This window comes from Oxyura jamaicensis, chromosome 1 (assembly GCF_011077185.1).
Source record: "Oxyura jamaicensis isolate SHBP4307 breed ruddy duck chromosome 1, BPBGC_Ojam_1.0, whole genome shotgun sequence".
NCBI lineage: Eukaryota > Metazoa > Chordata > Aves > Anseriformes > Anatidae > Oxyura > Oxyura jamaicensis.
The window spans coordinates 202440914-202451527 of NC_048893.1; the positions used below are offsets into that span (position 1 = coordinate 202440914).

At 49.5% G+C, this 10614-nt stretch overlaps 1 protein-coding gene across 4 annotated transcripts in view; it reads right to left on the reverse strand.

Annotated features, from left to right (window-relative positions):
* Nucleotides 1-1404: 1404 nt before the first annotated feature.
* GDPD5 (glycerophosphodiester phosphodiesterase domain containing 5) overlaps nucleotides 1405-10614 on the reverse strand; it is a 158158-nt gene continuing 148948 nt past the window's right edge. For 3 of the 4 annotated variants that reach the window (XM_035343836.1, XM_035343844.1, XM_035343855.1), the window contains exons 15-17: nucleotides 9477-9491; nucleotides 5386-5498; nucleotides 1405-4101 (exon numbers count right to left, since the gene is read on the reverse strand). In XM_035343836.1, the coding sequence (XP_035199727.1) occupies nucleotides 3986-4101; nucleotides 5386-5498; nucleotides 9477-9491 (244 nt within the window). In that variant the 3' untranslated portion in view covers nucleotides 1405-3985. The remainder of the gene's footprint in view (nucleotides 4102-5385; nucleotides 5499-9476; nucleotides 9492-10614) is intronic. The other variant, XM_035343866.1, reaches the window with a different exon arrangement.

Consider the following 10614-nt stretch of genomic DNA (forward strand, 5'->3'; position numbering starts at 1 on the left):
AGAGAAGAGAAGAGAAGAGAAGAGAAGAGAAGAGAAGAGAAGAGAAGGAAGAAGACCCCGTGCCACTGCAGCTGCTCACATCACAGCTGGGCTTTTTGTACCCAGTTTGAACCTCACAAACTCTGAGCCACCGCATCACGTGAAGGTTTTAACAGAGATAGAAGAGGTCCTTCCCGATACCTGCGTAGACCCAGGGCATGGTCACAAGGGCATCGCCTCCCAGACCCCAGGACTGCAGCTCTACCAGCACATATAAAGTGCTGGAACGGTTCCCAGATGCTCTGAGAACCATCCCAGCTGTACCACTCAGCTCTTACAAACGAGGGCAGTTTTCAGAAGAAAGAGTTAAATAGCACAATGTTGGCTGTCCCAAGCCATTCGGGCTTAGAGCCAGCGACCAATCCTCAGCTCTTTTGTTTGAATAACAGAGTCCACGACTCTCATTTTTCTTCCTCCAGCGTTTCAGTATCTCTCCGCAGGGTACAGCAGCGACAGGCCCCCATTTTGGATTATTCAGTAATGTCGATATCAGTTGTCCACCTGATATGTATACCCTGGGTACGCCCTGTCCCCTGGGGCTAGTTCATTTTTAACACCCAAATGGTATTCCCCAAGCCAGTCAAATCCTTGACACAGTACTGCCTACCCATCACCAACCAATGAGATAGTGTTGTACTTACTTTAATCCCTTTCATCTATCCCTTAAATGCAGCTATTCATGGCCTGGAGAAAACAGCTGCTTAACAAAGAACAATCCCAGGCTGGCCCAGACGAGATCCCCTCCTAACCCAAAGCACCCTCCGCCGTTTGCAGCTGGGAGCAGATCCGGGGGTTAGGAATAAGAGCAAGCACAAAGCAAGCCTTTCCCTTCACATACGCATTTAGCAAACAACTGCTCAGGGACTTCTCAAGCTGGGTCTTGCATCCGGACTGCTGTGTTTAATAAGTGCTAATGGATGTACGAGCCATTTACTCCTCTTTGAACGTGCTCTTGGTTTTTGGCCTTCACAGCACCCTGAGGCGATGACTTGCACAACGTGTGTTAGAAATAAATTGCTTCCCGTTTGTTTGGCTGAAAACTGTGGCCAGATTTCTTATACGGGTGCATCATTGTCCCCACGCAGCCACAAGCACCAAGCAATTATCCCAGTTATCATTCAAGATTCAGGCCTGCAGAGTCCCTTCTTCTCCACTTGCCTGCTTATCAGCTGCTGTCTCATAAAATCTGGATGGGAGACAGGATGCAGCACAACTGGTCTCAGTAACAATGGATCTCCAACCCTTTCCCCGCTCAGACCACAAGGTTCCCCCCACAAAGCACGAAAATGCAGAACCACGGAGAAGATCAGTGCAAGAGGAGCAAGGCACCACCATTTTGCAGAACACACGACAGCACCACAGACCGGCAGGGGAATACTGACAGTTTATTTCACAGAGGATCGCAGAGTTCATTTTGGTCTAGCTCTATTTTCATCGAAAAAGTATCATCCTTTAAAAAAAAAAAAAAAGTAGCAAATCTTCAGGACGATAACGGTAACAGTCAGTGCATCACGCGTAAGGTTCGGGTCTCATCATAAAAAAAAATGAATTGTGGAAACAACAGCTCTTTGCTGGATTGCTTGTTAACACTTCCAAGCTTTTTAAGCACTTCACCTTTCAATAAAGTCATCCCCAAGGACAAAAACAGAACATGCAGGTGATTATCGACAGGTGCCGAGACTTAACATCTCTCACTTGGCACTGACAATCCACCGGGAATGTTTCAATACAACAACCGCATTAAAGGGAGAAGCAACGTTGTTCTCAAAAGCCTTCAAATCCACCAAAATTTGCAATTCTGGAGGAAAAAAATATATATATATACTATGTTTCACAGACTCGAGAGAGTACCATATAGAAGAACAGTATTTGGGGAAGGTAAGAGGGCGCAAGGACCAGGGGCTTGTTCCACGTACACTCAAAAAACAGGGTAAATGCAAATAAATTAAACTCAGTTTGTGATGCTTTAGTAGGCACCTCCTAAGCAGCATAATTCAGACGTTACTTGCATTATAGGGGTATTTTCTTATGTTACTTTGACACGCCTTCTTTTCTTTTCTACAGCTAAGATTGCCACTTCCATCCCCAATTCTTATGCACTGAACCCCAAACTTTGGTGCTTCAGAACACTACTTCTGTAAACTGAAAAAAAAAAAAAAAAAAAAGGCAGCTCAGTACTGCCAGAAAAAGAACAAACTGCTCGAAGCTATTTATTGAGGCTTGTTTCCGGCTTTTCTGTTGGCTTTAGGGGTCGAACGTGATGCACATCAGCATCCCCAAACCTCCCTTCTGTTCTCCAAGGGGACTTCTCCCAGCAGCTCAAGGGCTTTGCAGCCTGGCTCAGCCAGAGCCCAAAGACCGAGCTTTGGCTCCCGTCCCCTCCATGGGAAATGACTTTCATGGTCCTGGCATTTTCAGGGCTTCAAAGGAAGCTCGTGCTCAATGGGATTTCCCACTTCACACGTTGTGTCGACCGAGATCCGGCGAGGCAGGGAGCGACCCAGCAGCAGAAGGCTGCGGGGACGGAGCCAAGCCCCATTCACATCGCCGGCAGCCTTCGGGCTGGCTTCAGCTGCCTTGGGAACCAGCTCCGTGCGAACAGCAGTGACCCAAAACCAGGCTCCTCTAGCGAGCTGAGCCTGCCCTTGGGCTGGCTGTTTCAGGGAGGGGATGAAATGTACCTGCCATCTACTTGGTTTCTGAGCTTTTATTTTTTTAAAAAATCTCCCATCTAGGATTTTGGTTTAAAGCCTTTTGTATTGGAAACACGCCGCTGAGAGCTCTCGCCGTTGTGAGCTTGCTGCAGAAAAACACCGCTCCTTTGGAGGACACCAACATGCAGCTTTAGAGATCCTGTTTTCGAAGCAAGGATGAAAAGTCTCCTTGCGGGAATAAATTATTCTCCTGGGCTGCTTCGCCTTCCAGACTATTTACAACTCCTTCATGCACGGGCATCTGCTTGGCGCAGAGGGGCTGACACTGCACCACCACCCCTTCTTCCTGCACGGCGAAGCAAGGAGCAACAGCGGACGCCACTCGGAGTGGCAGGCACTTTAGCCAGACGTGAGGGGTGATGGTGCCCGTGGCGTTGCTTTGCGCAAGCCATCTGGGCTGCCAGCAGAGCCCAACTCGTGGAGAAGATAGAAAGAACAAGGACAAAATCAAAGCATTGCTGCCAGCAGAGGCCAAGCCTCAGCTACCACGCAGGGTTTGCCTTCAGACTACGGCAGAACATCTCAAGGCCATTCTTCGTGAACATCCAGGGGTTGGGGAAGGGGGTACAGGACATGGAGAAGGTGCCCAAGTGACTGAGCCAGTGCAACTTCTTCCCCAGCTCTGAGCTTCAGCAGGGAAGAGCAGTCGTCTCCTAGGAAAGCTCCTCTCCTCCAAACAGTTAAATTAGAGCTAAAACTTCATTGCCCAGGAAGGGGGAGAGGGAAGGGAACAAAAAAAAAAAAGGAAAACAGAACAAAAGTGACATTTCACAAGAACTTCACAACATACGGTTTAAACAATTCAGCTACACCGTCGCTGCACCGAGGGAAGGAATGGAGCAGGGTGGGGAGAGCTGTCCCAGCACCCCCCCAGGGGACTCAGGCTGTCACATCAAAATTCAAATAACTTCAGCCATAAGGGTAGAGGATTTAATGAACGTGGTATTTCCACTCATGCCCTGGAAAAATTACACAAAAAAGACAAAATTCAGATTTTCGTGTTTTTTTTTTTTTTTTTTTTTTTACATATTTACAAAAAAAAAAAAAAAAAAAGCCCCCCAACCTCACAACCAGGGAGGTGGAGCAGCCACCAATGGTGGAACGGGAAGGGGTGAGCTGCCTAGCCAGCAGTTCCTCAAGGAGCTCCCGTCCCACGGCAAGCAGGAGAGCACTGCTCTCGTTGCCGGAGCAAACGTGGGGTTGGCCACCCGTGGGCTTGGGCTGGAAGCCCCTCAGTTCATCCGCAGCTTGGTGTCCCGATGATCCGTGGGGGTGACCATCTCGTTGGCGTAGCCGTTCTCGGAGCAGAGGGACAGCTCGTCCGTGGTCTCCACGCCGCTGTTGATCTCTGGGGAGGGTAAAGAAGGGGAGGGCATCGTCACGGGGGCGCAAAGACCCAGGAGAAGCCTCGTGGATGAGGGAACAGGCATCAAGCTGCCAGCACGTGAGGTCTGGCTGATCCTACAGGGATTTCATCCCTGGATTTAGCCACATTGCACCCATTTTAAACCAGCTGTGAATAGGATCTGCCTCCAAACTGGAGCTCACCTCTAAATTTCAGACCCTGGGTGTCCTGTCACTATCAGAGACGAAACTGGACCCATACATGTGATGTTACGCCACAGACTGAATTACTTGCCTTTGGAGATGAGGATGCAGGATACCTGAACTTAATCCCTACCCTGGTACTCTTCTAGAACTGGGAATACTCCAGTAGTCACTGGTTTCACTGGGAAAAGCGTGCGCCCACCAATGTTCTAATAGCAAAACACCAATCCCATGCAAAACCATTTGTTTCAAAGGCACAGATCCTTAACATACATCCCCTGCCTTGTGGCTTGTGTCTAAGACATTTTATGTCTAGAAAATAGTGGGAATAGTTCATTGTGCTATGACCAACTGCTTTCTGACTCTGGTTTCCCTGGATTTATTCCCCATTTTGACTGTTTCAGGAGGGCAGAATCATGCCTGCCTTGCCCACAATAAGCTCTTTGAAGCAAGAGTTGTCTTTTGGCTGTGTGTGTGTCCAGGACAATAAACCCTCATCCCTGCTGGAGCTCTCTAGCCCCTGATACGAGGAATGAACACCAACAACAGAGCTCCAGGGGAGATTTATATTCACATCCCTTCAAATGCGAGCTCCCCAGCTTCACGTGCCAAGTTTCATCTTTTAAAGCTAAATGTTTCTTTCTTTGTACACATTTCTGAGATCTTTCTTGGAGGTGGGCTCATTGAGAGGAAGCCAGCATACACTAACACAGAAAGGCCGGGAGGACGACGACGATCCAGGTCTACCTCAAACTCGTCACCATTAACTGCAGCAGCTCACGGCACTATTTTAATTTACAGATTTTGACACTTTGGGCACTTAAGAGAGATGTGAGACAGCGTAAGACAGCTGCATAGCACAGCTTGGGACCTTAAATGCAGGATTTATGAGTAAATCAGTGCTCAGCCTGGACTATTCTGAGATGGGTGAGCCAGGAACACGTCCCACAAGTAGTTCAGTGCAGTTGGGTCAGTCCAGCTGCCCTGACCCAGCTGTGGGAGATGACACCCATATCAAAACCGTCTCTCCTCCATCATGGGGATTGACCAACCATGGGGTTTGACCGACCAGCCCCATTCATACCCGAGAAGATCAGCTTCTCCTTCATGATCTTGACATCCCGGCTGGACCGGCGGACAGCAGCACTGAGCATGATCTGCTCCGGGTTGTAGGTCCTGATGCTTCCTAAACGCCACCTGCAAGAGAAGAAAGGGTTATCAGGGGCTGGAGTCCTCAACCCCGGGAGCATCCTCCAAGCAAGTGGCCACCAACACCAGGGAGACCACGTCCCAGAGACCCTCATGCCTTCCTGCCCTGGCACCTACGCAACCCCACACGACAGGAGGATGTTTGGAGATGAGTGTGTTATCTCAGGGAGGGTACAGACATAAAAACAGGTCATCTCTAACCACCTTCAGCATCCTAATTCCCTAATTTCACCGAGGACCACATCAGCTACCCAACTGCCCTGTAGAGGTGAACTCTTTTGATTCTTAGGGCTGGAAACAGGGAACAGAGACCAAGCCAAGTAAAGAAACCAGAACCTTTTCCTCACTACATGGCACCCTCACACTTGTAGGAGAAGAGAGCTCAAAGGCAAATAAAGGCCTCAAACCTGAGACATCAGCACGAGATGCTCTGAAGGGAACTCAAAGCAGTCCCAGCATGGGTAGCTGTCACATACGATGCCCCTGATCATAATTTCTCCCAGAGCACTTGCCTCCCCAAATGCCAGGTCTTACATGCTTTTACCCCAAATGCAGACTTTTTATAAAAACAGAACTTCACCACACAAATACAATGAGGCTGATGGGAACCTGGCTCCCCGTTAAAGTCAGCCAGGCTTTTATTCTAATTACTGAATGCATATAAATAAACTGACTGATGTTAGTAGTAAGCGATAGCAGCAAGGCCATGTCATAGGATTTTCCTTTTAAAGCTCTTCTTCATCCTGGGAGCTTCCCTGGATCACAGAACCTCAGCTGCAGAGCTGCTGGCATTAAGAGAAAGGCAGGCTACTGAAAATAGGGGAAAAGCAGGGCTTGGTGGGCCTCCATGGCCCCAAACCCATCCATTCTCCCTATATTCTGCCCACAGAGGAAGGCTTTCAGTTATTCCCTTTCTCCCTGCCAGAGCCAGGGATGTGACAAAGCTATTTGATGGAAAAACAGCAGAGATTTACACTGGTTTATGGGGTTTCTGATCTTCTGGCACCATCTAGTGGCTTACCCACACAGGAGAAGGAGATTTTTCTGGTTTGGGGTGATGGCTGCCTTCTCTTATATGCCTGACCCCCTCTCCAACTTGGGGGCAGAAGGCCTGAGGAGCATCCCCCACATCTCAGCCCGACAAAGCAAGGCTGACAGATGAGGTTCTGCAGCTCTTCCAGACAAACCTAGCTGGTGCTGATTCCACCTGGTTTCCATCCTTTTCCCAAATCCCAACAGGTGACACCGCACTGTCGGGCTGTCACTGAGATGAAGGTGGCTGCTCTGCAACAGGGAGGAGATGGGATGGCAACGCTGCACCACGCACAGGCCCACGGACAGAAGCAACACAGAAGAAGCACAAGGTGGAGAAGACATTAAAGCGTTAAAAAAAATAATAATAATAAAACATTTTTCTTTTTTATCTAAGCTGAGCTGCTCTAATTTGGAAGATAATCATTTCTGCCCTTAATGTCCCAGGCAGGCAGATCCTAAAATCAGTACATGCACAGGATCTCACAGGATAAGGCATTCCATGATCGAATCAAAACATATTGCTGCAAGTTTCTGTGCCCACAACAGCCCAACGATGAAAATCCTGATGCATTGCATGGCCAAGAGGCACAACCATCGCTTGCCCCCCAATCCTAAACATCCCATGGAGGGTGTGGGCAATGTGGGGGCCCAGACAGCCCAGCCTCAAAGGGCTGCAGGGTCCAAGGGCTTTTCTGAAACCTTTTGCCAAGAGGAATAGCTACTGCCCTCTGCTCCCCATCTCACGTGGTGGCTGTGGTCAGACCCAGGCCAGCTAAACATGCACAAAGGGTTTGTGACTCTTGCAGGAGTGCACTGCTCTGCTTGGATAAGCTAAGAAGGTTTCAGACTGAGTCCTCCATCCATATAACCTCAAGGCTCTGTCAACGAATCTTCCTTCTCCTCTTATCCCCGAACAGGATATCCCAACTCAAGTTCTCCAACAGCTCTGGCACCACTTCTCTAGGTAGTGTCTGTACAACCTGAGCTGGAACAGACAGACCCCAGGCATCCTAAGCCCCCACTCCCAAAATCTGAGGGTTTTTTACTGGGTTAGTAGAGGCTGACAGCAGATCCAGACAGGATTTCTTGGGCATCCAGGACAGAATTTCAGCACTGGGTAAGAGGAGCAGCTCACAGCTGGGATGCATTTTCAAATGGGACACACCCAAGGAGCAACACCAAAACCAGCCCAAATTTGCAAGGGCCATGCAATTAACTCTTTTAGCTTCTGCATGGGACTGCTGGCAGCTACAAGAGCAAGCCAAGCCTTCAGTAGCCACCCCCATTTTTTAAACACCCTCTTAGCAGAGAAGCCATCAGCATTTAACCATGATGCAACTCCAGCTACACCATGTGAACCACTTGCTGCTGTGCTCAGTAGATTTGGGATGCCAGAAAGCTTTTTTAATAGAAAATAACACCTCTCCTACCCCCTTGGACTCTGTTGTGATCAGCCACAGATAGGACAGCAGTGTGCAAAAAGGCCAGCCCAGAGAGGGGCTCGTTGTGCCAGACAGACTGCAGGGAGGTCTTGTTCTGGGAGGTTGGCAACAAAGCAGACCAGACGGACATGGGGTGGGAACAGACTAAAAAATACTGGGACAACAACACAGAGACAGCACACAGAGCGTTAGGGCCACCACCGGGGCCGTTGGGTTGGAGGAGAAATGGCAGGGAAAGGAGATGGGAAAGGGCAGACTGGGAAGAAAATAGAGTTGATTGGTACCAAGGTGGTAAGATGGAAGGGAGCGAAGAGCCAAGCCAGCCACAACCACACATCCCCATCCTTCTACAGCTCTTCTCTAAAGCCTGCCCCACTTTCCATGCCTCTCTCCTCTCCCTACCCCCGTGAAAAAAGCAATGGGGAGGTGGCAGGAGGCAAACACCCAACCTCCCTGCACCGCTGGAGGGCTCAGCCTGGGCCCGCAGCCGGTCCCATCTCGGGGAGGTGATGCAAGGACGCAACGCCGCAAGTCCAAGGTACCTCGAGGAGCAGGCAATGCTTCCAGGTGGCCGACCCCAAACCCCAAGGCAGCGGGTGGGCAGGGGAAGAGGGAAGGGCTAGGCACACCTAGGGAGTAGCCAGCCCTCAGAAATACAACCCCATGGCACAAAGCGGAAGGAATGGAGAAGGTAACGCGTGAAGAGTTGGGTCCGAGGACGGACGTGGTAAAGGCTTTACTGCAGAAAGGTGACAGCGCTCCCCTCCAATGGGATAAAAAGTACTGGGGAGAAAGCAGCCAATGCAAGGAGAAATCTGGGTGTCCAAGTGATGGCACTTCAACACCCCAGGCTCATCCCATTCCTGGGTGCAGCGCTATTTTCATTTTCACACTGTATTTCTTCCAGTTTCATCGTGGTGTAACTGGGACGAGACTCAAGCTCCAATGAGTAAATCAATTGCTGAGCCAAATTTTGTCAGATATTAGCCCTATTCATTCATTTCCAGGGCTGGAGAACTGATTCTTTATATAAGTTTTAATTTTTCCTCTGTGGAATTGGCCAACCTAGAAGAGGTTTGTCTTAAAAACCTCTGGTAAATGCAGGAAGGAGGGAGATAATTTGCAGTGAGATCACTTCCATGGCAGAAGCATTATCTCCACTGGGATTTTCCCAATTTCAACACACTGCAGGAGCTCAGAATCAGGGTTGTTTCAAAAGGCAGCGACTTGGATCACTGCAACAAAAGGTCAGTTTGCCTTCAAAACATCCACCAGCTTCAGCATCGGGCTCCCGTGGTGCTCACGGCTATGGACCATGCAAAGTTCAGACACTCGTGGTCCCCCTCTGAAGCCAGATGTTTGAAAGCATCCCGGAAAAGCTGCGTCCTGCACTGTCCTTCTGCAGTGAAGCCATAGCAGAGAGGGAGAAAGAAAGAGAGAAAGGAAGGTTGAATGAAAAAGAGAAAGAGGAAGAAAGCACCAGAATTACCTGATCATGTGATAGCTGTGAGATGCCAGAATGCAGCAGAGAGAAAGAGGAGGAACATGCACAACAGTCAGAGCAGTAAGAAAATAAACAAGGCAAAGAGGCAAAAAAGATCGGTTAGAAGTCATCACGCTCAGTATTTCCCCCTCTGGAGAGGCTGCCAGGATCCGGTCACCAGAGCTGAAGCAGAAGAGCAGGAGCAACCCCTACCCATGGCTACGGAGGAGAGAGAAGCCATGCGGAGAGGAGACGACGAGCACATCGAAGCGGTGCCTCTGTTCCCACCCACCCCCTTGTCCTTGCGTGAAGGAAGCGGCTCCGTTTTGCCCCAAAAAGAGGGCTTCAGAAAACCAAACCACACCACACCACGACACGTTGGAGGCCAAATGTCAAGCCCTGCTTCTTGGAGCTGAGCTATGTTAGCAGGTAGCTGGGCAGGTCGGCCGCAGCTTAGTTTTTTGGTTTATCCTCCGTGCTGCTACCCATTCGTCTGCGTGGTGGAGAAGCCGTGAACAGCAGGGAGATGGGGGTCCCCTAGATGGGATGCACAAAGCAGGAGCTCTCAAAAGAGCAAGTCTTGCTGCAGAAAATGCAATTTCTGGTACTAGAGTTTTCCCTTCTCCTGCTCACTTGGGCTTGGGTTGTCCCAAGGCAGAGATCCAATAGAAGACATTTGGCCCTCGCCACACTAATCCTTCCATCCCTTACCCTGCTTCCTCTCGCCCTACTCCTTCAAACTACCTCCAAGCTGGGAGAAATTCAATTTTTGAAGAGAGGAAGAGTCCAGATATTGCAGTGTCCATATAGCTGGGACTTCTGCTCTCCAAGCATGCATCGGTTCACTCTGCTCTGGGACCTACAGCTTACATTCAGCAGTATGACTCAGTTTAATTTCTTCAGCCATGGCCTTCTGAGTCTGATTCAGAAAGCCTACTAAAACCAGCTTTGGGAAATGATGCAAAAGACTTCAAGTGTCTTACTGCCTTGGCCTTTGAATTCTGCTCTTGAGAGAGGAGCAATGAGAGAGGTCAGTCCCTGCCTCCAGACTCCTCACTGCCTTTCTGTATCTGACAGAGAAATACGGGGCATGAAGAGTAGGGAAACCTCTTGTAGGGAAACCTCTTGTAGGGAAACCTCTTGT